Source organism: Oncorhynchus keta, chromosome 25 (assembly GCF_023373465.1).
Source record: "Oncorhynchus keta strain PuntledgeMale-10-30-2019 chromosome 25, Oket_V2, whole genome shotgun sequence".
Lineage (NCBI taxonomy): Eukaryota > Metazoa > Chordata > Actinopteri > Salmoniformes > Salmonidae > Oncorhynchus > Oncorhynchus keta.
This window is the reverse complement of record NC_068445.1, coordinates 31,718,470-31,742,521: the sequence shown is the minus strand read 5'-3', so window position 1 is coordinate 31,742,521 and position 24,052 is coordinate 31,718,470. Positions and strand designations below refer to the sequence as shown.

Genomic DNA, 24,052 nt, shown 5'->3' with positions numbered 1-24,052 from the left:
GTGTCTATCATCATAAAACATTTAGGCTTTTGCTGTACATGACCACATATTTTGGTGTCATAAAGAACTGTAAAGTTTCTGTTCAGCAAAGTCTAAGAGTAGGTGAGTAACACAAAATCAGGCAAACACCCAACACAACTGAAATAAGAGTATAAACAACAGCCATACCAATGGGTAACATCTCAACTCTTCATCGGTAGAGATTTTACTGACTACTCACATTGCATCACATAATACCCACAATCCTCTAAATCTCACCTCCTCGTTTGCCATATCCCGCCATCCCCGCTCTCTCACCGTATCTCTGCACATCCACCTCCCCTCTCTCTCCCTCTCCCTTCTCTTCTCTCATTGTATCACCCCTCCCCCCTGCACTATGTCTCTCCCTATCTCCTTCTACCACCCCAGTGGAATCCTGGTCCTTGGGTCCTTATCGTGTTCCCACAGAGAGAGGTTAGAGATGGCCATGTAAGGGACTATGGCACCCACTGCAGGCTTATTATAGGAGGGCAGAAGATAACATGGGCCATACATATAAACCCTCCCCACTAATCACGCATAGTCCTGGACCAAGAGAGACATCGCACCACACACTGACATGGTGAGTAGAAAAATCACATTCTCCATATTATTCATCGTTTGCCATCTAACTTTTCTTTTGAGCAATATATCTCTGTAATATTGATCTGGAATGGAGTTAATTGTTGTGATACAATATTAGAAGCGTTTTTGACTATGTAGAGAGTACATCTGGTGTTAGCTTTCTATTGGAACTCCTTTTACAGTGTTCAAAGCCCTTTTATAATACCCTACTGTTTTGATTACAAATATAAGTCCTTAGAAAGTAAATCATGCTGAATTGAATTTAAATCATACCGACTTTGGATGACCTTGGTCAAGTAAAACTAGGATGTTTTAGTGTAAGAATAAGAGGCTAAAATGTATGTGACATGTTTGAATTCACCACTCAATACTCTTTCACGTAGAATACATGGTTCAATTATTACATGTTGATGGAAGTGCTTTTGTTTGACTCCCTCTCTCCTCTCACTCTGGTCAGACTGAGAGACAGCAAAGATCATGTGTCTGTCTATTTGTCCTGGTTTCTCAGGCCAGTAAGAAGGCTGCTAATAAGAGACAGAGAGGAGCCCAGAAGAGCTGCTCCAATGTCTTCTCCATGTTCGAACAGTCCCAGATACAGGAGTTTAAGGAGGTATAGTTACACTTTCACTGTCTAATTCATAAAAGTGCTATATTGGTAGTTTGGATTGCTGGTTCATAGACATTAGACATCAGAGGAAACTGCTTTAAATATAAGTGATAAATACATTTGGATAATAATTATTTATTTTATGATGAAGGTAAAAACCAAACAAAAGCAAAATAACCACTGGTGAAAAAAGTACTCAATTATCAAACTTGAGTAAAAGCAAAGATACCTTCATAGAAAATTACTCAGGTAAAAGTGAAAGTCACACAGTAAAATTCTACTTGAGTAAAAGTCTAAAAGTATCTGTTTTAAATGGACTTAAGTACAGTGGTGGAAAAAATATTTAATTGTCATTCTTGAGTAAAAGTACAAGTACATTCTACACATCAAATTCCTTATATGAAGCAAATGAAAAGACAAGATTTATTTTCGGGACAGTCAGGGACACACTTCAAAACTCAAAACATAATTTACAAATGCTCTATTTGTGTTTATTGAGTACGCCAGTTAAGAGGCGCTAGGGATGACAACAAAGGTTACGTATGTGAGCACGGATAGACTGGTCCACTAACGCCTTTCAGAGGCCGAGCCCAAAGCTGGAGGCGGTGTGGGTCCGGATGCCACAGTGTCTGAAAGAGCAGGTTGGGCCTCAGGGGCAGCTGCCATGGAGTCCCCGACAAGAGGGACAACAGGAGGCTGAACCATGGTGGTCTCGGCCAGCATGGAGCTATCAAGTGCAGCTGGTGGCCCATCAAAATGACCCTGTCTAGCATAGCTGGGATCAGGGGAAATGGTGGGAACACGTAAAGCCAATCGTGAGCGAGGGTGTCCAGACCCAGAGGTCCTGTAGGGTCCGACATCGAGAACCAGCTGGGGAAATGAGTGTTTTCCTGAGTTGAAAACAGGTCCACCTGTACAGGTGCATCTAAATATATACATACTCTGGACACCGACATTGCTCGTCCTAATATTTCTCTATTTCTGAATTCCATTCTTTCACTTTTAGATTTGTGCGTATTGTTATCTATTACTGCACTGTTGGAGCTAGGAACACAAGCACGTCTCTATACATACAGAGCATTCAGAAAATCTTCAGACCCCTTGACTTTTCCCACATTTTATTACATCACAGCCTTATTCTAAAATTGATTCAATATTTTTTTGCAAATTTATATAAAAATAAAAAAAAACCTGAAATAACACATTTACAAAAGTACTCAGACCCTTTGCTCAGTACTTTGTTGAAGCACCCTTGTCAGCATTTACAGCCTTGAGACTTCTTGGACATGACGCTACAAGCTTGGCACACCTGTATTTGGGGAGCCTTACCATGAGCGGTTGGGATGTATAGAAATGATGGATAGTATGTGGATAGACTATATAGTATATATGAATAATACATGGATAGGATAGTATATGTACAGCAATAGTTGATAAGGACGGACTTGACTAGAATACAGTATATACATTTTAAATGGGTTAAACAGTATGTAAACATTATTAAAGTGACCAGTGTTTCATGTCTGTACATAGGGTAGCAGCCTCTAAGATGTATGGTTGAGTAACTGGGTAACTGGGTGGTAGCGGGCTAGTCAATGTGGATGGGGGCGTGCTCCCTCTGCGGTCTCCTGAAGTCCATGATTAGCTCATTTTTTTGTTGAGGGGGAGGTTATTTTCCTGCCACCACTCTGCCAGGGCCCTCACCTCCTCCCTGCAGGCTGTCTCATCATTGTTGGTAATCAGGCCTATCACTTTTGTGTCCTCTGCAAATTTTATGATTGAGTTGGAGGTGTGCGTGGCCACGGAGTCATGGGCGAACAGGGAGTACAGGAGGGTGCCGAGCATGCACCCTTGTGAGGCCCCAGTTTTGAGGACCAGCATAGTGAAGGTGTTGTTGCCTACCTTCACCGCCTTGTGGCGGTCCATCAGGATGTAAAGGACCCAGTTGCACAGGGTGGGGTTCAGACCCAGGGCCCCAAGCTTAATGATGAACTTGGGTGGTACTATGGTGTTGAAGGCTCAGCTGTAGTTCATGAACAGCTTTCTTACATAGATATACCTCCTGTGCAGACGGGACAGGGCAGTGTGCAGTACGATGGCAATTGCATCATCCATGAATCTATTGGGGCAGTATGCAAATTGCAGTGGGTCTAGGGTGTCGGGTAAGGTGGAGGTGATATGACCCATAACTAACCTCTCAAAGCACTTCATGATGACAGAAGTGAGTGCTACGGAGCGATAGTCATTTAGTTCAGTTACCTTAGCTTTCTTGGGTAGAGGAACAATGGTGGACATCTTAAAGCAAGTGGGGACAGCAGACTGGGATAGGGAGAGATCGAATATGTCCACAAACACTTCAGCCAGCTGGTCTGTGCATGCTCTAAGGACGCGGCTAGGGATGCCGTCAGGGCTGGCTTAACACTCTTAAATGTCTTACTCACGTCGGCCACGGAGAACGAGGGCTAACAGTCCTCTGGAGCGGCCAGTGTCAGCGGCACTGTGTTATCCTCAAAGTGAGTGAAGAAGGTGTTTAGCTGCGCCTTGAGAGAGATGAAAACGTGGTGCCTCACGACACCTAGCTCACTATCATGTGAGAACTGCAAGTCCGCTGGTGCAAAACATACACAGCAGAGCACCCAGATGGAGAGGCTAGCTAGCTAGCTAGCTGCTCCAAGCTATTGAATAGCTGTGGGTATACTTCTGCCCCCATATACTCTAACATAGAGCTCTTACCAAGCGAATCCACTCTGGAATGAGCCGAAAAATAGGAAGAGGAGGAAGTAGTGCGGCGACAGCTATTTAAGAGGGTCAGCCTCAGCACTACCAGGTACACAGGAATAATCTGCATTCCTTACATGGAATGTATGCGGCTGTGTGGAAGGATACCATATTGGAATGATTCAATATTGTGCAACATAACTTGTTATATTGATAGGTGCGTGAATTGGATTATATTGCTATCGAAATGTAACAAGTACTTTTGGATGTCAGGGATCATGTATAGAAGTAAAAGTAAAAGTTCTCAAAAATATTACTAGTAAAGTACTTAAGTAGCACTTCAAAGTGTTTGTACTAGTTACCTTACACCACTGTTACTAACTTATGGTTGTACTGTGTCTGTCTCCAGGCTTTCGGCTGTATTGACCAAGACAGAGATGGTGTCATCAAAAAACAGGATCTGAGGGAAACCTATGGACAGCTAGGTATTCAGTCTCTTTACAAATGTCTGTGTGCATGCGTTCATGTGCATATGTTGGTATATTCATTAGTTTTTTTGTTTCCCAGGAAAGTTGAACGTAAAGGATGAGGAGCTGGATGAAATGTTGAACGAGGGGAAGGGTCCCATCAACTTCACCGTTTTCCTCTCTTTGTTTGGGGAGAAACTCAATGGTGAGATCCCTCGGCATCTCACACAATCTACTTCACAATTAGAAGGCTGAGTCTCTTTTAATCTTGCCATAGGGACAGTCATTCATCAGTGTTTCCTCTGTATGAATGTCCTGATATCAATGTTATGATGTTATGTCATATAATGTGGGTTACACTGTTGGTTATTAGGATGGATTGTGTGTGTGTGTGTGTGTGTGTGTGTGTGTGTGTGTGTGTGTGTGTGTGTGTGTGTGTGTGTGTGTGTGTGTCCGTGCTAGCTGAACTATGGAATATACCGTGACTCTCCCCCTACAGGCACAGACCCCGAGGACACCATCCTCGCTGCCTTCAAGCTCTTTGACCCAAACGGCACAGGCTTCGTCAACAAGGATGAGTCAGTATCATTTGAATCTCTTCCTAGTTTGCCAAACTGTACAATGACGTAGAGTATAATGTTAGTTTATTCGATTTGTTCTGTCTTTTCAAAAATGTTTTCTTTTTTTTTAGGTTTAGACGATTACTGATGAACCAGGCTGATAAATTCACAGCAGATGAGGTTGGTAATGTATAACTCCTTACCTCCTTAACAAGAATACATTTTTTTTTAAATCACACAGTTGACAAATTACTAGAGAGAGAGAGGGATCAATCATTCAATCAGTAGTACAGTCCTACATGGACAGTAGAATCAAAATCTGTTCACATTTATTTGGATCCGTTCCCAATGAGTTGCCTAACCCCACTGTCCTCTCCTGATGAAATCCTCAGGTGGACCAGGCCTTCTCTGTGGCTCCAATTGACGTGGCCGGCAACATCGACTACAAGTCACTGTGTTACATCATCACGCACGGAGACGAGAAGGAGGAGTCCTAAAGACCTTCTGACACCTGATAGGGCAGTCCTGGAATCTCCTCTGTGCTCGTCTTTTGCCAATACATTAAAGAAAATGTAAAAAATCAACACCTGTCTGTGAAATGTTTAGGCTTGTTTCAAATTAAATCAAACTTTATTTGTCACATTGGCCGAATACAACAAGTGTATTACCGTGAAATGCTTACTTACACGCCCTAAACCAACAGTGCAGTTCAAGAAGAGTTAAGAAAATATTTACCAAATGAACTAAAGTAAAAAATTATAAAAAGTTATAAAAAGTAACACAATAAAATAACAATAACGAGCCTATATACAGGGGTACCGGTACCGAGTCAGTGTGCGGGGGTACCATTTAGTTGAGGTAATTTGTACATGTAGGTGGGGGTGAAGTGACTATACACAGATAATGAACAGCGAGTAGCAGCAGTGTACAAAACAAATGGGCGGGGGGGGGGCAATGTAAATAGTCCGGTGGCCATTTGATGAATTGTTCAGCGGTCTTATGGCTTGGGGTTAGAAGCTGTTAAGGATCCTATTGGTCCTAGACTTGGCGCTCCGGTACAGCTTGCTGTGCGGTAGCAGAGAAAACAGTCAATGACTTGGGTAACTAGAGTCTCTGACAATTTTATGGGCTTTCCTCAGACACTGCATGGTATAGAGGTCCTGGATGGCAGAAAGCTTGGCCCCAGTGATGTACTGGGCTATACGCACTACCCTATGTAGCACCTTACTGAGCAGATGCTGTTACGGGATTCTTCCTGGGAAGGAGAGGCGGACCAAACTGCAGCGTGGTTATAATTCATGGTTCTTTAATAATGAAACTATACATGAATAAACTACAAAACAAGAAACGTGAAAACCCGAAACAGTCCCGTGTGGTACAAATACTGACACAGGAGACAACCACCCACAAAACCCAACACAAAGCAGGCTACCTAAATATGGCTCCCAATCAGAGACAATGACTAACACCTGCCTCTGATTGAGAACCATATCAGGCCCAAACACAGAAACAGACACCCAGCTCACACCCTGACCAAACAAAACATAGAAACATACAAAGCAAACTATGGTCAGGGTGTGACAGATGCTGAGCAGTTGCCATACCAGGTGGTGATGCAACAGGTCAGGATGCTCTCGATGGTGCAGCTGTAGATCTTTTTGAGGGACCCATGTCGAATTTTTCAGTCTCCTGAGAGGGAAAAGGTTTTGTCATGCCCTCTTCACGACTGTCCAGGTCACATTTATATGTTGCAGTTCAATGAAAGCGTTGTCATCTTTATAGTTGTACAAACTCTTGTTTCTGACAGCTGACTGACACGGAACCGGAAACAAAACTCACAAAATACACCTGAACACTATAAAATAAAGCAAAACCTTCTCAATTCAACATATTTAGTCCCCTTAGTCCCCTCCCACATCCATATCCACCTCAAAGCGTGCCAGATTTAGGTTAATACCCCAAATGGGACTGTTTTTAGGCACATTCAGGAGAAAGAGCCACACTTCTATGAGGCTGTGTAGTTCCAGTCAGAGCCATATATTTATATGTGAATCTGGTTCCAGTCATTTAGACTTTGGTTGTCGTGGATACAACAACAAACCCTTTTGTAAACTCCACTGCCAGACAGCCACCACATTCTCCTGGTCAAAAAAGATGCAGAACTGGACCGACAAATTTGTACACAAGGCTTAGGATACCAGCTATACTCTTCTAAGTCCCTAGACTTAGGTGTTTGTACGATGTTTTAGTTTTTGCAGTGTGAGATGTAGTCGTTGTAGAAGAAGCAGAGATGCCTATATGTTCTGGAGCTGCAGGCAGAGTAGATGTGGGGTTAGATACATCCATAGCATGGGCACCAGATGGTGTGAAGAAAGAGGTAAAACCTGTCAAGAACTATGATTCCTATCTGAGAAGGTGGGTGAAATTATCTTTACTCTCTGTTGAATTAAAGGAGACATCTTGTTTAAAACAAATGTTGCATCCTGATGAAGCAAAACATATTTTTGGATTCATGTCCATGTGTGGCGATTTTTGCAATGCATCAAGTTCTCTCTGCTAAAATGGTCAATTAACATTTAACAATATTACAACTATTTAATAAAACCATGCCTCACACCATTTTAGGCTATTTCATTCTAACAGCATCTATGGATGTTTTCCATCAAAAGCATGTTTTTGTTGATGTGTCAAGCAAAACGTTACTTGTACAAAACAAACAACTGTTTTCATCTGGACTACCTGTGATTTGGCTGGAGGAGTGGGAGGAAGGAATAACCTGTACATCAGTGGAGGCTGCTGAAGGGAGGAAGGCTCATAATAATGGCTGGAATGGCACATAGAAACCATGTTTGATTCCATCCCACTGACTCCGCTCCAGACATTACCACGAACCCGTACTCCCCAGTTAAGGTGCCAACAACCTCCTGTGATATCTGCATGTCGTTATGGCAGTAAAGGGAAAACACTGCGTGAAACCTTAACACACACATTCTCTCAGTCTCCCTCATACACAACTTTTAAAACGTTAGGCACCAGAAATAAGACGTTTGACATAGTTTTGGCTGACATTACCCCTATATAAATCATACATTTTGAAGTGCATCGTTGTTTGTTATCAAACCAATAATTAGCGATCTGGGATAGGTATAAAACGGCCCGCGACATGGTTTGTGAAATTATATAAAATGCGAATCGCGATAGAAATTTAAAAAAAGGCACATCCGGTAACATGGGTCATATTGTTTTAACCGTTTAGGCTAGAGACGATACGCTTTATGTGCTGTAAAACTGCCATTTTCCCTCTCTGACACTCAGAGGCTGCATGACAGTGAACTGCCAGTTTACTGGCAGTCTACTCAGACTGATCTGTGGTCTTGGTTATAACAGGCGATTGCTCGCTTAGCAGCGAGCTGCTCCATTGTAACAAATGTACAAATCTAACAGAAGACTCATTAGAGTCTGGGTCTGCATCCCCGCTAAATATTTTTTTTATATCTATACTGACGGAGGAATAGACTCGAAGAGCTGGTTGATGACAGCTGCCACACGTGATATGACATGCTCATGCAAGAGACTAGTGGCTGTTGCTTAAATTAAATTTAATTGATAAAAACAGACGTTATAAACATTTTATAACAGGCTCTACCAGGTTCTTTAGAACGGTAGGGATGAACAACTCGGTAGTATCATGTGAAGGTACTCAGGTATTCTAAAATGTTGGTATAAATGTATGTTTTGGTAGCACGATACAGTGCGACCCGTCATTCAGGGCAGGTGGGGTTTTGAGCCCCACATTTTTTGCAAAAAAAATAATATATTAAAAATACTTTTTGGGGGAGCTTGCCTGTTTTGCATTTTATTTTGGTATTAATACGTGTCACATATCAGTTTGAAAATTATGTAAAAATAATATATATCGTTGAGTTAACAAGGCCGCATATAAACGTGGTCTCTTTTTTGTTTTCTTGAGTAAGGCAGCTCCAAAATGTAGGTGTTTCAGCCTAGCTCAGTGCTTTCTGTGGTGGGGCAAGCCAACAGAAAATATTGCACCGTGATTGGCTCAGTGTTCCGTCACTCATGGGGTACTACGTCACCGCCAAGTCTAAGCGTAGACTTCGAAAATTCTAGGCCCTTGGGGTGCTGCCATAGAGTTACATTAGAAGTGCCCATCCAAGAAGGCTCAAGGTCATTGGCCACAGATAAAATTACTTCAAATCACGTTATATGTACAGTAGCTTTGATTGGAATGATCATGTCAACATCATACTTTCACAATCTTAGCTAGCAGTCATCATCATGAATCAAGTGGACAATCTACTGGCAAATAATTTTTAATCCTTGTCATAGGAAGAGAAATAATGAAAATATATTATAGATAAAACGTATCGGTGCTCATTGGCCATCCAACACAAGTTGTAAATTGCAAATTCAACGAGTGGTTTGGAAGGAATCAGTGACAGTGGCTGTGTGGTCCCAAATCTAGGATTAAGGGGCACTTTTCTACGTTTCAAATTATAAAATTCAACATTGGCCATGCTGTCAATGAAGCAAGATTTGTGCAGCGCTCAAAACAACTTAACTTGGAGGACCTCCGCGCCACCTTCCTGTTCAAGTGAGCCGAGCACAACAATGTGAGTCCAAAAATGTTTTGTATGCTGCTTCATAAATTATGTAATATGCCAGGGAGATATGTACTGTAGCTAAGTGTCACGACTTCCGCCGAAGTCGTCTCCTTTCCTTGTTCGGGCGGCGTTCGGCGTTACCGGCTTTCGTTACCGGCATTTTTCATGTATCCATTTGTTTTGTCTTGTTCCCTGCACACCTGGTTTTCATTCCCCAATCAATTCATATGTATTTATTCCTCTGTTCCCCATCATGTAGGATTGTTTGTGTTAAGTGTATTTTGATATTGTGGATATTGTTACGCTCATTATTTTTTGTCTATGTTCTGTGTTTTGGGCACATTTTATGTTATTTTGTGCTGTCATTTTGACCGGAATAAAAAGTGAGCCTGTTCACTACACTCTGCTCTCCTGCACCTGACTTCGACTCCAATACACACCCCTAACACTAAGAAAGTAATACTAAGCATGTTGTGTAGTAAGATGTTTGTAGCCATGTGCCTCACCCTAATAACTTGGACTATATACACACCTCTCTTAACTTTGCCTACTTGACTGTTCTACTGTAGCCTATAACCTGTTTTAGAGAAATGAATCATTGAATATTGTATTATTTAGCCGACGGTTCTAACTGGGTGTACAGAGAGAGCACTGTAAGAACAGCCCATGTTCTGAATTCTGTCGCTGTATGTTAAGTGCTAAACAAATAGTTGTATTGACTAACGTTACATCTGTCCTAGCTCGCGCATTGTCTTTATTGAAATGACGGATTGCCTCCTATCCGCTTGGCGTTCCCTTATGCCAGTTTGTACATCTCAATTGTCATTAGAAACCACATTTGTTTAAGCAAGTCAGCTATGTTTTTTTAAAAGGCAGTAAAAGAGACTGAATGAACTGTTTCACTTCCAGAAAAGGCTCCGCTGATAGCCAGTTGTAGGCAGTGGTAAGATGTCGGGACAGCTTTATGTAGGTTTGTGGGCACCGTTTGAGTGCAATTAATGTATTGTTTCGTGTAGTGGCTTTGCATTCCGTTCATATTTTTTGCCCCACCAAGATTTACATGCTAAAAATCGCCACTGCCGTGATATCAAATCGTGGTACCGGCACACCATGCAAAACTAGTCACAGCACTGTTTATAAAACATTTAAAATCATCAATTCACAATCAGTTTTACTGATTCTGACTACCTTGTTCTAGTAGCTGAGCTTGTTAATAAACACACCCCTAAAAGAGGGAACAGCTGAAGACTAATGTTTATTTTCAAACAATTAGCAGCATTGATTGATCTACTGGGCTCAACATACAGGGGGGGAGGGGAAACATTCACAAAAAAATAAACAGTCATCGTATATGCATAACAAAACTCTGACATTCAGAACTCTGGGATAAAACAACAAAAAGTTATACAGTCACAAGGTTATTCATTCATTCGAAGGCCAAACAGGATTTCATAGTCATTTCCTAGCAGAACCATTTTTTACAGCAGCACAATAAAGAGCTATTCCAATCGGACCTGCCACCCCATCTCCTTTACAGTTCCATTGCACTAGTGTTGACACAGTCTTTCCAATGTAATGTGAATTGGCTTATCAGTTATCATACAGTCTGCAAGACACGGTCAATGTTACGTCACTGAATGGTCCATCCACACGATGGCAGTCTAGTCTGTGGTCATCGGTATTAGTCAGTCATCAGGCAGGGATGTGGTAGTGGAGGGTGTCAGTCGCTGTGACTGCTGTTGTCCTCCTCACTCCCAACCACCATGCTGCTGTACATCTTCTGCTGCTCCTCTTTAAACACATCCTTCACCTTGGCTCTCTTCAGGCCCCCATCCCTACACAGGAACAAACACGCGTAAGAAACATTTACGTTTGTAATTTAGCAGACACACTTATACATTTTGTACTTTTCCCAAACTGGTTCCCTGTGGGAATTGAACCCACAACTCTGGCGTTGCAAGCGCCATACTCTACCAACGGAGCCCCATGGGACCAATGTTCTTTACGAATGTATGTTTTTTAAGAAACAAACGTATCTGTGCTCAAGCGAAACTACAGCAATTCTATGTGCCTTTTTTTTGTTTCCCCTTTATTTGAACAAGGAGACCCATTGAGACCAATGTCTCTTTTACTGGGGAGCCCTGCATATTTATTTAACTAGGCAAGTCAGTTAAGAATAAATTCTTATTTACAATGACGGCCTACATTGGCCAAACCAGGACGATGCTGGGCCAATTGTGCTCTGCCCTATGAGATTCCCAATCGCGGCCTGGATTCGAACCAATCTGTAGTGACGCCTCAAGCACTGAGATGCAGTGGCTTAGACCGCTGCGCCACTCAGGAGACTATACACAATTTACAAATAAAACATAATACACATTTACAAGATGACAAATCAAACTCAAGTGAAACAATCCCATTCCTCAGCAAAGAGGTCCCCAATGCCTTCACTGCCTAGGTCAAAGACAGTCCAGTACGAGGCAGTTAGGCTGTCAAATGTTTATGCCTAGGCTCTAGTGCAAGTGAATTATCAGAAAATCCTTATAGAAGGACGGAAGGATATTCTTACCAGGACAAGTCCACTAGTCCACCCCGATGTGCGATGGCAGACTTGACTCTGTTGGCAAACTGGACAGCATCCTCCCCTGCCTGTGAAAAGAGGAAATAGATCAGTGGCACTTGGGTCATGGCTGGCAGGTTGTGTGTGTCTGTGTGTTGTATACACACACCTGTTGGGTCATGGCTGGCAGGTTGTGTGTGTCTGTGTGTTGTATACACACACACCTGTTGGGTCATGGCTGGCAGGTTGTGTGTGTCTGTGTGTTGTATACACACACCTGTTGTGTCATGGCTGGCAGGTTGTGTGTGTCTGTGTGTTGTATACACACACCTGTTGTGTCATGGCTGGCAGGTTGTGTGTGTCTGTGTGTTGTATACACACACCTGTTGTGTCATGGCTGGCAGGTCGTGTGTGTCTGTGTGTTGTATACACACACCTGTGGGGTCATGGCTGGCAGGTTGTGTGTGTGTGTGTTGTATACACACACCTGTTGGTTCATGGCTGGCAGGTACCAGACATTGCAGACTATAGCCCAGCTGGTCATCATCCTCAGCAGGTAGCTCACCATGTTGTACTTGGTACTGTTCCAGAACGCATCCCCAAACTGAGGGTCATACTGCGGGAGGGAGATGGTCCCACAGTTGACAGAACACCTCTTCAAAGACGTGCTGACATTTTCTTGCAACTTTCCCAATGCCATCTTTGCGTGATTTAGGGAGAAGTCAACTACTGAACAGAAGCAGTGACATTGATGCCTCACCTTTATGGCTACTGGGTATATTGTTCCTCCAATCTCAAAACTTCCCTTTTTGAACATCATGACAGATGTGTTGTTGATACAGGTCCCTGAGGACACCAGAAATATGCACTGTAGATAAGCCACAACCACCACAAACATACAGTATACAGATCCTAAGATGATAACAATGCTCTCCAAAATGACAGAAAAGGGTGAAAACTGCAAGGCCCTGCATGTGAGATAGAGATGTGTGTAATATATATATATATTACACACAACACACGTGACTTGCATATACTGTATACAGCAGTGGTTCCCAAACTTGTTAAAGTCCCGTACTCCTTCAAAATATTCAACCTCCAGCTGCGTACCCCCTCTCGCACCAGGGTCAGCGCACTCTCAAATGTTGTTTTTTGCCATCATTATAAGCCTGCCACACACACTATACATTTATTAAACATAAGCATGAGTGCGAGTTGTCGTCGTAACCCAGCTTGTGGGAAGTTTCAAAGAGCTCTTATAGGACCAGGGCACAAATAATAACAATAATCAATCATTTTGCTCTTTATTTAGCCATCTTACACATAAAACTGTATTTGTTCATCCAAAAATTGTGAATAACTCACCACAGGTTAATGAGAAGGGTGTGCTTGAAAAGATGCTCATAACTCTGCAATGTTGAGTTGTATTGGAGTCTCAGTCTTAAATCATTTTCTACACAGTCTGTGCCTGTATTTAGTTTTCATGCTAGTGAGATCTGAGAATCCACTCTCACATATGTACATGTCTTAACAGCGCAATTTGCCAAGGCAAGAAACTCTGAGCGTAGTATCCAGAAATCTGGCAGTGGCTTCTGATTAAATTTAATTTTCACAGGCTCTTTTTTTCAGATATCGGTAAGTGGACTAGAGGCAGGGCATGAAAGGTATAGAGGAATCCAGTGGCATGTTTCGTCTGTTTCAGGAAAGTATCTGCGTACCCAGCTTAATCAGGTGCTTCGATATATCACATTTGACATTGTCCGTAAGCTTGAATTCATTTGCACTCAAAATAATCATACAATGATGGAAAGACCTGCGTGTTGTCCTTGTTAATGCAGACAGAGAAGAGCTCCAACTTCTTAATCATAGCCTCAATGTTGTCCCGCACATTGAATATAGTTGCAGAGAGTCCATGTAATCCTAGATTCAGATCATTCAGGCGAGAAAAGACATCACCCAGATAGACCAGTCGTATGAGAAATTCGTCATCATGCAAGAGGTCAGACAAGTGAAAATTATGGTCAGTAAAGAAAACTTTAAACTCATCTCTCAATTTAAAAAGAAATGTGCGTTACCACTCCACTATGTCTTCCTGTCATGGATGTTGCACCATCAGTACAGATACCAACATCTTGACCACCAAATTCAATTTGATGTCAAAAAGCTGTCCAGTACTTTAAAAATATCCTCATGTTTTCCTGGTTTCCAGAAGAGGATGTCTTCCTTAATTGACCCCCCATAAACGTAACTGACATATACCAGGAGATGTGCCAGGCCCACCACGTCTGTTGACTCATCCAGCTGAAACGCATAGTAATTGTTTCAAAACATCTCCTGCCATGTCACTGATGCATCGTGAAACAGTGTTGTTTCATTGAGACATTGTCTGTATAGTTTTTTTGGCCTTTTCTCCCAACATTGTCTCTGCCATATCGAAGGCAGCAGGAAGAATGAAGTCCTCCACAATAGCATGGGTCTTGCCTGTCCTAGCCACTAGGTAGCTCACCATATAAGACGCTTCTAGCCCCGTCTTACTAATGGTATCTGTTTCTTTTATACATGTCTTACTACTCAAACGTCTTTCTTTTTTATTTAAAAAATCCTGTGGCTTATTTTTCAAATGGTCATGTTTCGTTTCTAAATGTCTGCGCAAGAGAGAATGTTTCCCGTGAGAGTAACGGCGAACGTGATTGGATGTTAATTATTTGACAAGACTACCTGTATTTGACATTGTGTTGTTATTTCGCTGACCACTAGATGGTTTAAATTAACTTTTGGCAGTCAAACTAGGCTCCTCAGGCAAGAAAGAAAAAAACTCACCCAAATGTATAGCCCCGTTGGAAAATACAAAATGTACTGTTTGAAAATGTGAAGAAAATTATTTCAGTTTGGGAATACCTGGTATAAAGCATATGTATATTTGTAGGTGTAGGATCAGCTTACCCTAACTAACCAAGGCACTGGCTTAAATCAGTGTCTAAGGGCAACTTCATGCTAATCCATTTGGCCAATGTAGCACTTACCGATTCGGATAGTCCGGATTTTCCATCTGTAGATGCTCTACAGATGGTCATGCTAACAACAAACTCTGTTGATAAGCAACTGCTTGCTAGGGTTAGGAGTAGAATAAGGGTGAGGGTTAAGCTTGGGGTTAAGGTTAGAGTTAGGCTTAGTAGATTGTAGAGCATCTACAGATGGACTGACTATCCAAATTCAATAGAACCCACCTTCTGGAAAGATCAATATAGGAAGCTTTGTGTTGTCATTCACATGATCCGTCAACCTATAAACATTAATAACAGTTAGACAACCTACCTTTATATCTGGGAGGAGTATGAACATAGCTCCAACTGGAACTATGATGCATGTCCATATCAGAAAATGTCAGTGTTAAATTATATCCCTAATTGTCAATGGCAATGACTTGTGACTAATACATTTGTGCATGAATGTGCTAGAGTTTGGTTTTACTGACAAGCACCTATAAAGCAGAGAACATACTGTAAAGTAAGCTGTCTGGCAGGAGTACATTATCAGGATGAGGAAATATGATTAGATATGACTGATTATTTGTCTGTAGCCATTTTCAATGGGCATGTCATTGCTTGTCTGAACATTGTAGGTAGAGATGGGAATAACAGTAAACAGGTAAGCTCACCTCTTGGCCACCAGGTGGCGATCTTTCATATCAGCTCTCTCAAACCAGATGTGAGGACAGGACCTGGCCATGGCCCTCTGCAGCACTCCCATCAGACCACCATGTGACTGGCCCACCTAAAACACATCAGATCAAATCCCAAATAAAGCCCTCAGAATTCCTTTCACAGACAATTCATCCGATTAGGATTAAAGAAGTATAAAGTAGTAAATTGCCAGATAAATGTAAGGTACACAAACATGTATAAAATGGTGTACACAATAAAAATAGGCTACACAGAGAGAAAGCAGTCAATTGAGCATCAATCAACAAATTTCACACACCATTTCAAGCGAGGCTTAATGTCAGCTTTATTTCACGTACCATGGCGTAACACCCATCGTTGCAGAGAATTACGATATCAATCGGGGAGGTGTGATTGGCCACACAGATTCCTCCTTTTCTGGGTCTGTTTTCTCTGTAAAACAAGATGGAGACCACACACACACTCTAAAGTAAACTAAAAAAAATCTCTGCACACAGTACCAACAGTAGGGTCACTTGGGGACAGGATGGTGTGTAATAGCTTGCTGAGTAGAGATGTGCGAGAGGAGAGGTCACTTAACTGACTTGTTATAGTAGTGGATGGTGCAGGAGAGGCCTCGGGCACAGATCCTGTAGCACATCACATGGACCCAATCGCTCAGCCAGGACTTCAGCCTACAGAACACACAGACGCTACCTTAAAGATGACTAAAATACAATGACGAGAGGAATGTCTCAGTCTTTAAAAAACAATCCTGTGTGAACTTGTAGATTGAAAGCTGTGTAAGTGTACCTCCAGTTAGGGAGGAATCCTACAGCAGTGGTTCCTATCACCAGCCAGGTCAGGCCTATAGATGCCAGCGTGATCCTGAAAGAAAACATTCTCACTCAGGAACATACATTACACGACAACACATTATGCTGGTCATGAGCCAACACTCCACACCATAGGAGGTTGGTGGCACCTTAATTGGGGAGGACAGGCTCATAGTAATGACTGGAGTGGAATCAGTGGAATGGTAACTAATACACCAAACACATGGCCTCCAGGTGTTTGATGCCATTCGCGCCGTTCCAGGCATTATTATGAGCCGTTCTCCCCTCAGCACCCACCTGTGCTCCACACTTTATTGAGACCTGTGGTTGTGCATCCTGTCTTTTCAGCCACAAGCTGGATTATTTGTGGTAAGCACTGCATTTAATATTACTGGTGCATGGCATGCATGTTTGGTTCAGGGATGTGAACTGTAGGAGAACTGAGACCTTGCTATAGGGGAACAGTGATTCTGAATGATTTCACACTCCCAGGTGTTACCTGAGTGGAGCCAGGATGCAGTAGCGTATGAACACGCCCAGGCCCCAGACCATAGTCAGTTTGAGGCTGATGTACTGGAAGTCGATGTTGGTGCGAGTTAGCAGGTTCCACGACACCAGCTCCTCTGACGAAAACCGCTGGGTCACCTTGAAATCAGAAGAACAGCATTACAAATAATGTAGGCCTACCTGTACAGAAAGAAAGTCTGGACTTTGAATAGACGTTGTACCGTTTTTCCCAATCCTGAATCAACCCCTGGCCCTAAACACTTCCTGATGCCCCTTCGTTGATATGAAAGGACTGGACGTGTGCAGTAAAGGCAATAACTAGGAAACTCATCTTAGCCTACCAGAGAGTTAAGCATTACTGTATAGCTCAGATCTATCAGGGGCCATCATGGAATATCTAGCATTAGGGGTACATTTGGAATTAGGCATCAATCTTATTCTAGTTGTGATCTCACCTCATCCTCTACGATGTCCTCGATGCCTCGTCTGTAGAAGTAGAAACAGTCGCTGAGTGTGAAGTCCCCTCCTACTGGTGGTTTAGGGCGACTGCGCCTCAACTCCCCAAGCGCCTCCTCCATAGAACCATCATCCCTCTGGATGAGGCCTGGAAATCCACACACAAAGATATCACCTAGTCAACTCTATATCATTTTCAGATGTGATCATATTGTATCATATTGCTATCTGTAGTTGATAAAGATTAATTAGTTTTATATTTTACCATCAATACAGACAACATTCACAGAGTCACAAACAAAGAGCTTCAAAGTCCAATAAGTTTATTTATTTTGAATGACAAATATGTCAAACGACCATGGGCATGTGAGGAGCTGTCGAGGAAGGAAATGAGTCACAGAACTGCAACACATTTAAGAGAGTGTCACCAACTAACTCACACTGTTGCTCCATATTGAGAAATCTTGGGCTGATAGCTGAGTGGAAGAATCACTAACCACAACCCTAGTCCTGATCCTAAACAGGTTAAATCACCAATATCATGTTCCTACAGAATCCATAAGAAATGGCAGGACGTCAAACATAGTAAACGACCCTTTGTGTGTCTGTCATCTCGAGGTAATCACAGGTCTAGGATCAGATTACCCCACCACAGTGTATCCCTTCCTCCTAGAGGTCTGAAGGCAGTGAAATCAGCTGAGGAGACTCAATCTGAAGACGCACAAGGCAAAGTTCAGGAGAGAGAGACAGTGACTGACTTTATGCTGAATTCAATCAATCCTGCTAAAGCAATGTTTATGCTGGACCCATTTGTTTTCTTTGAAAACTACAACCAGCATCTACAGTGAGAAACAATACAGAAACCATCCTGTGAGTTTATATATAACAAATTAAAAGATTATCTTGATGTGCTGTGCTAGCTAGTGAACACAGAGCTGTGAGTTTGCTTGAATTGCCCCCTGACAAACCTATAAGACTACTAATTGTGAAGTGATTGCGTCAGTGGATAGATAGGCAGCCAGCACAGAGCCACATCATTCAGCACAGAACATTGTAAATTCTCACGATCACAGCCTGCTAATTAACAGAGACTGTTCCAAGCCTTCCACTGCAAGCACTGTAAAAATAAATAAATAAAATCAGGTTTACACCGTCTCTAGGTTCTCAGTGGTATAATTAAGCAATAAGGCCCAAGGGGGTGGCGGTCCTGGCAATATACCACGACTAAGGGCTGTTCTTATGCGTGATGCAATGCGGAGTGCCTGGATACAGCCCTTAGTCGTGATATATTGGTCATATACCATAAACCCCAGAGGTGCCTTATTGCTTTTATAAAGTGCTTACCAATGTAATTATGCAGTAAAAATGTAAGTATTGTCATACTGTCAGCCAATCATCATTCAGGGCTTGAACCATCCAGTTTATAATTTCATATAGGTTACCCCATCCCACCTAACGTGCCTTGAGCACATTGAAAATATATATATTATAAATGCAACCTATTTCAACCATTGACAGCTGACTGAAATCAATCCTGACATGATACAGTGCCTTGCGAAAGTATTCGGCCCCCTTGAACTTTGCGACCTTTTGCCACATTTCAGGCTTCAAACATAAAGATATAAAACTGTATTTTTTTGTGAAGAAAATCAACAACAAGTGGGACACAATCATGAAGTGGAACGACATTTATTGGATATTTCAAACTTTTTTAACAAATCAAAAACTGAAAAATTGGGCGTGCAAAATTATTCAGCCCCCTTACTTTCAGTGCAGCAAACTCTCTCCAGAAGTTCAGTGAGGATCTCTGAATGATCCAATGTTGACCTAAATGACTAATGATGATAAATACAATCCACCTGTGTGTAATCAAGTCTCTGTATAAATGCACCTGCACTGTGATAGTCTCAGAGGTCCGTTAAAAGCGCAGAGAGCATCATGAAGAACAAGGAACACACCAGGCAGGTCCGAGATACTGTTGTGAAGAAGTTTAAAGCCGGATTTGGATAAAACAAGATTTCCCAAGCTTTAAACATCCCAAGGAGCACTGTGCAAGCGATAATATTGAAAAGGAAGGAGTATCAGACCACTGCAAATCTACCAAGACCTGGCTGTCCCTCTAAACTTTCAGCTCATACAAGGAGAAGACTGATCAGAGATGCAGCCAAGAGGCCCATGATCACTTTGGATGAACTGCAGAGATCTACAGCTGAGGTGGGAGACTCTGTCGATAGGACAACAATCAGTCGTATATTGCACAAATCTGGCCTTTATGGAAGAGTGGCAAGAAGAAAGCCAGTTTTTAAAAATATCCATAAAAAGTGTCGTTTAAAGTTTGCCACAAGCCACCTGGGAGACACACCAAACATGTGGAAGAAGGTGCTCTGGTCAGATGAAACCAAAATTGAACTTTTTGGCAACAATGCAAAACGTTATGTTTGGCGTAAAAGCAACACAGCTCCTCACCCTGAATACACCATCCCCACTGTCAAACATGGTGGTGGCAGCATCATGGTTTGGGCCTGCTTTTCTTCATCAGGGACAGGGAAGATGGTTAAAATTGATGGGAAGATGGATGGAGCCAAATACAGAACCATTCTGGAAGAAAACCTGATGGAGTCTGCAAAAGACCTGAGACTGGGACGGAGATTTGTCTTCCAACAAGACAATGATCCAAAACATAAAGCAAAATCTACAATGGAATGGTTAAAAAATAAACATATCCAGGTGTTAGAATGGCCAAGTCAAAGTCCAGACCTGAATCCAATCGAAAATCTGTGGAAAGAACTGAAAACTGCTGTTCACAAATGCTCTCCATCCAACCTCACTGAGCTCGAGCTGTTTTGCAAGGAGGAATGGGAAAAAATTTCAGTCTCTCGATGTGCAAAACTGATAGAGACATACCCCAAGCGACTTACAGCTGTAATCGCAGCAAAAGGTGGCGCTACAAATTATTAACTTAAGGGGGCTGAATAATTTTGCACTTCATGATTGTGTCCCACTTGTTGTTGATTCTTCACAAAAAAATACAGTTTTATATCTTTGTTTGAAACCTGAAATGTGGCAAAAGTTCGCAAAGTTCAAGGGGGCCAAATACTTTCGCAATGCACTGTATTTTCAATGCACTCCACAGAGGAAAACCTGTTTAACTACTATGGTACACTAACAACCAGGATTTGTTCTAAGGCACTTTACATGTAAATTAGCTTCTGAACACAGCAGATAAACAGTGTCTTTGGGAACCAGTGTTGTTGAGAGAGAGGAGAAACAGACTGAATAGAAACATACTGTATATGTTTCTTTATGAGTTTCTCAATGGCAATGGGAGTGTGAGTAAAGGGAGTGACTGAAAACATTGAGGTTTCTCTTTCCACATTGGCCAGACTTGTACGCCTAAATGATCAACCATGCAATGCCCACAATCATTTCCTTATCAGAGACCAATGAGTAAATAAATCTCTATCCATTCATCCATCCTATATATCGAGCTCTGCTCATTGGCTCACCGTTGGATGAGGAGGATTCGATTATATGCTGCTCTTTGTTGACTGTCTGGATCCTCAACGTGGCCCACTGGAGAATATGAGAAACATCTTTAGCCTTTGACATCTCACCCCATGACCCACAGCAGGACAGGAGAAAGGACATACACATATTCACCCCTGAACTCTCACCCCAGATAAGCCCCTGGACAGGGTTTGAAAGTTTTTTTTCCCCAGGAGGCCACAAGGTTACAGGATGTTCAGATGGAAAAGTGCAGAGAACATGTGCTTTTCTGTCAGAAATCATGTCAGTTCTATACATTTATTGCGATTCAAAGTTCCAAACATATTGCTCACCATATGTCTGCTGCAGAGGGACAAGAGCCATGAGAAAACGAGTTTTGATCAGTCATGGAAATAAAAGTGCTGAAAACAAATTGGCTCCATATTTAAGAAGATGAGAACATGCTATGAAGGGAAATGACTGGAGTTTTGATGCAGGTACAGCCCACCTGCTCAAAGTAATATTGCGATATGAAACTGTATCGATTTGTTTCTCCCTCACTAATGCTGTGGTATAAATACATACATTAAGGCCACAATATATCTTATATTTAGGACATGATGAATACATAACATTTAAGACAATTATAGACACATGAAGCTGTGCCCCTGACGTTGTCTGAGTGATGCAGTTTACCAGATTTGACAGAGTGTGTAAGTATTACATTTCCTCTTTCCCATTTTGTTGTACCCCCACTACTTCTGAACAGAGGCAGTTTACCTCAAGGGTTTTGACCAGGATCTTCATGTATGTCTCAGAGATGCCCAGGGAGAAGCCAAACATGGCAGGCACCATGAGAAGAGCCACAATGAGGTAGACCCACACCTTCAGCCCTGCCAGGACCACCACCCAGAAATCCTCCATCGCTACAGACCTCTCTTCAGTATGTCACCCTGCAGAAACAACAACAGGTGATTGATAGCAGTAATAGCATAGAAAGCTTATGTGTAGGCTATGGGAGATAGGGACATAAACACACACATTGAACCAACATTGAAGGGTGTCAGAATAACCTCTCTGTGTGTAAGCGCAGGGTGTTGTTGGTTGAATATTACATTTACATTTAAGTCATTTAGCAGACGCTCTTATCCAACAGTACTACCTCAATTGCTACAGTTCAAGATATAATTCACCCAAATGACATATTGGTTTCCTTACCTTGTAAGCAGTCTATGGACAAGGTGAGACAGCAAATTAAATCCATGCTTTGATGCTTTCACCCCAGAACTCTCATGTGAAATATGCTAATATCGGTGATATTGACTTGCATTGGATTTGTTCCACAAATTCCTTAAAGAAAAAAAATGTAGGTTTTGGAGACAGTGGCCAGGTAAACAAAACCAAAACATAGATCTCTGTCATACCATTTTCATAGACTGCTTACAAGGTAAGGAAAACATTTTGATAATTTTGTTCTTTGGGTGAACTATCCCTTTAACTATAGGCTAGAGAGGGTGGGAAATGATACCACTCAGATTTCAGGACAAACACTGAACATGGCTACACATCAGGTATGTGTGTGACTATGTAAAGCAGAATGAAACAAATGTACATGAATAACATAGAATGTGCAATCTATTAGATCAAAAAACACAAGGGGAGCTGAAATAGGCCTACTATACTTTACTAAAATATAAACGTGACATGTAAAGTGTTGGTCCCATGTTTCTTGAAGTGAAATCAAAGATTCCAAGAATGTTCCAAACGCACAAAAAACTTCTCACAAACGTTGCGCACAGTGAGCATTTCTCCTTTGCCAAGATAATCCATCCATTTGACAGGTGTGGCATATCAAGAAGCAGATTAAATAGCATGATCATTACACGGGTGCACCTTGTGATGGGGACAATAAAAGGACACTCTAAAATGTGCAGTTGTCACAACAATGCAACAGATGTCTCAAGTTTTGATGGAGTGTGCAATTGGCATGCTGACTGCAGGAATGTCCCCCAGAGCCGTTGCCAGTTAATTAAATGTTAATTTCTCTACCATAAACTACCGCCAACCTCATTTAAAAGAATTTGGCAGCACATCCAACCGGCTCACAACCACGTGTAACCATGCCAGCCCAGGAACTCCACATCCGGCTTCTTCACCTGCGGGATCGCCGGAGACCAGCCACCCGGACAGCTGATGAAACAGAAGTATTTCTGTCTGTAATAAAGCCCTTTTGTGGGGAAAAGCTAATTCTGATTGGCTGGACCTGGTTCCCCAGTGGGTGGTCCTATGCCCTCCTTGGCCCATCCATGGCTGCGCACCTGCCCAGTCATGTGAAATCTATAGATTAGGGCCTAATACATTTATTTAAATTGACTGATTTCCTTATATGACCTGTAACAGTAAAATCGTTAATTGTTACATGTTGCGTTTATATTTTTATCAGTATAATAATGGGCTAACGTAGGCCTAATATCAACAAATCCCAGGCGCATGCCTGAAATGACAAGTTCAAACGCGACAGAAAGAAGCCCAGCATTTGATTATAGGCTAATACAAATCTATCTAGGTTGACGATTGGAAACTAAATTTAAAATAAACTTCACCAACTTTAGATTGCGCAACATATACGCTCGTCACGAAAATCCTCAACCGGAGACGCTCAATTCATTTCAACGTCAATAGCCAATTATAAACAGAGTAGGCTATTGGTTTAGCTATACAGCTAAACCAAATCGCTTGACAAAAAACTGTCAGCAAATTGTCCAGACTTGGCCGCACAATTACAAAGTTTGGTTCCCGATATTCAGCCCGGCGTGGTGGATCTTACCTGTCAAACTCCAGTCCATGTTACCATGCCCTTCCCTATTGTAGAACTCATACGACTATGTGTGAAGCTAACCACAATAGGGATTATCCACAATAGTGGAATTTGCGGATCGCTTTCAAAATAAAAGTCCATAATTGAAAC

General features: G+C 42.1%; 2 protein-coding genes across 7 annotated transcripts; one reads left to right on the top strand and one right to left on the bottom strand.

Annotated features, from left to right (window-relative positions):
- The first annotated feature begins 447 nt into the window (after positions 1-447).
- LOC118373263 (myosin regulatory light chain 2, atrial isoform) lies at positions 448-5,539 on the top strand. The gene is made up of 7 exons (XM_035759359.2): positions 448-601; positions 1,112-1,213; positions 4,338-4,413; positions 4,496-4,600; positions 4,895-4,973; positions 5,087-5,135; positions 5,348-5,539. Exons 1-7 carry the CDS (start codon positions 599-601, stop codon positions 5,450-5,452), a joined length of 519 nt encoding a protein of 172 aa, XP_035615252.1. The 5' UTR covers positions 448-598; the 3' UTR covers positions 5,453-5,539.
- A 5,274-nt stretch (positions 5,540-10,813) lies between these two features.
- agpat9l (1-acylglycerol-3-phosphate O-acyltransferase 9, like) lies at positions 10,814-24,052 on the bottom strand. 6 transcript variants are annotated; one of them, XM_035759348.1, is made up of 15 exons: positions 23,912-24,023; positions 22,303-22,434; positions 21,865-22,037; positions 21,105-21,171; positions 17,598-17,746; positions 17,135-17,280; positions 16,613-16,687; positions 16,405-16,494; positions 16,159-16,252; positions 15,796-15,911; positions 15,365-15,420; positions 12,898-12,983; positions 12,625-12,753; positions 12,147-12,226; positions 10,814-11,412 (listed from the first exon to the last, which is right to left on the bottom strand). In XM_035759348.1, exons 3-15 carry the CDS (start codon positions 22,006-22,008, stop codon positions 11,298-11,300), a joined length of 1,347 nt encoding a protein of 448 aa, XP_035615241.1. In that variant the 5' UTR covers positions 22,009-22,037; positions 22,303-22,434; positions 23,912-24,023; the 3' UTR covers positions 10,814-11,297. The 6 variants fall into 6 exon arrangements, with proteins under 6 accessions (XP_035615241.1, XP_035615242.1, XP_035615240.1 ...); XM_035759349.1 differs by lacking the exon at positions 23,912-24,023 and adding an exon at positions 23,151-23,168; XM_035759347.2 differs by lacking the exon at positions 22,303-22,434 and having other exon boundaries at positions 23,912-24,052.

Coding starts and splice junctions, on each gene's coding strand:
- LOC118373263 (XM_035759359.2), top strand. Junction 1,214..4,337: donor AGATACAGGAGTTTAAGGAG/GTATAGTTACAC, acceptor GTCTGTCTCCAG/GCTTTCGGCTGTATTGACCA. Junction 4,601..4,894: donor GTTTGGGGAGAAACTCAATG/GTGAGATCCCTC, acceptor CTCCCCCTACAG/GCACAGACCCCGAGGACACC.
- agpat9l (XM_035759347.2), bottom strand. CDS start 22,008: ATGGAGGATTTCTGGGTGGTGGTCCTGGCAGGGCTGAAGGTGTGGGTC. Junction 17,747..21,104: donor CGAATCCTCCTCATCCAACG/GTGAGCCAATGA, acceptor GTGGATTTCCAG/GCCTCATCCAGAGGGATGAT. Junction 17,281..17,597: donor AGGACATCGTAGAGGATGAG/GTGAGATCACAA, acceptor TCTGATTTCAAG/GTGACCCAGCGGTTTTCGTC.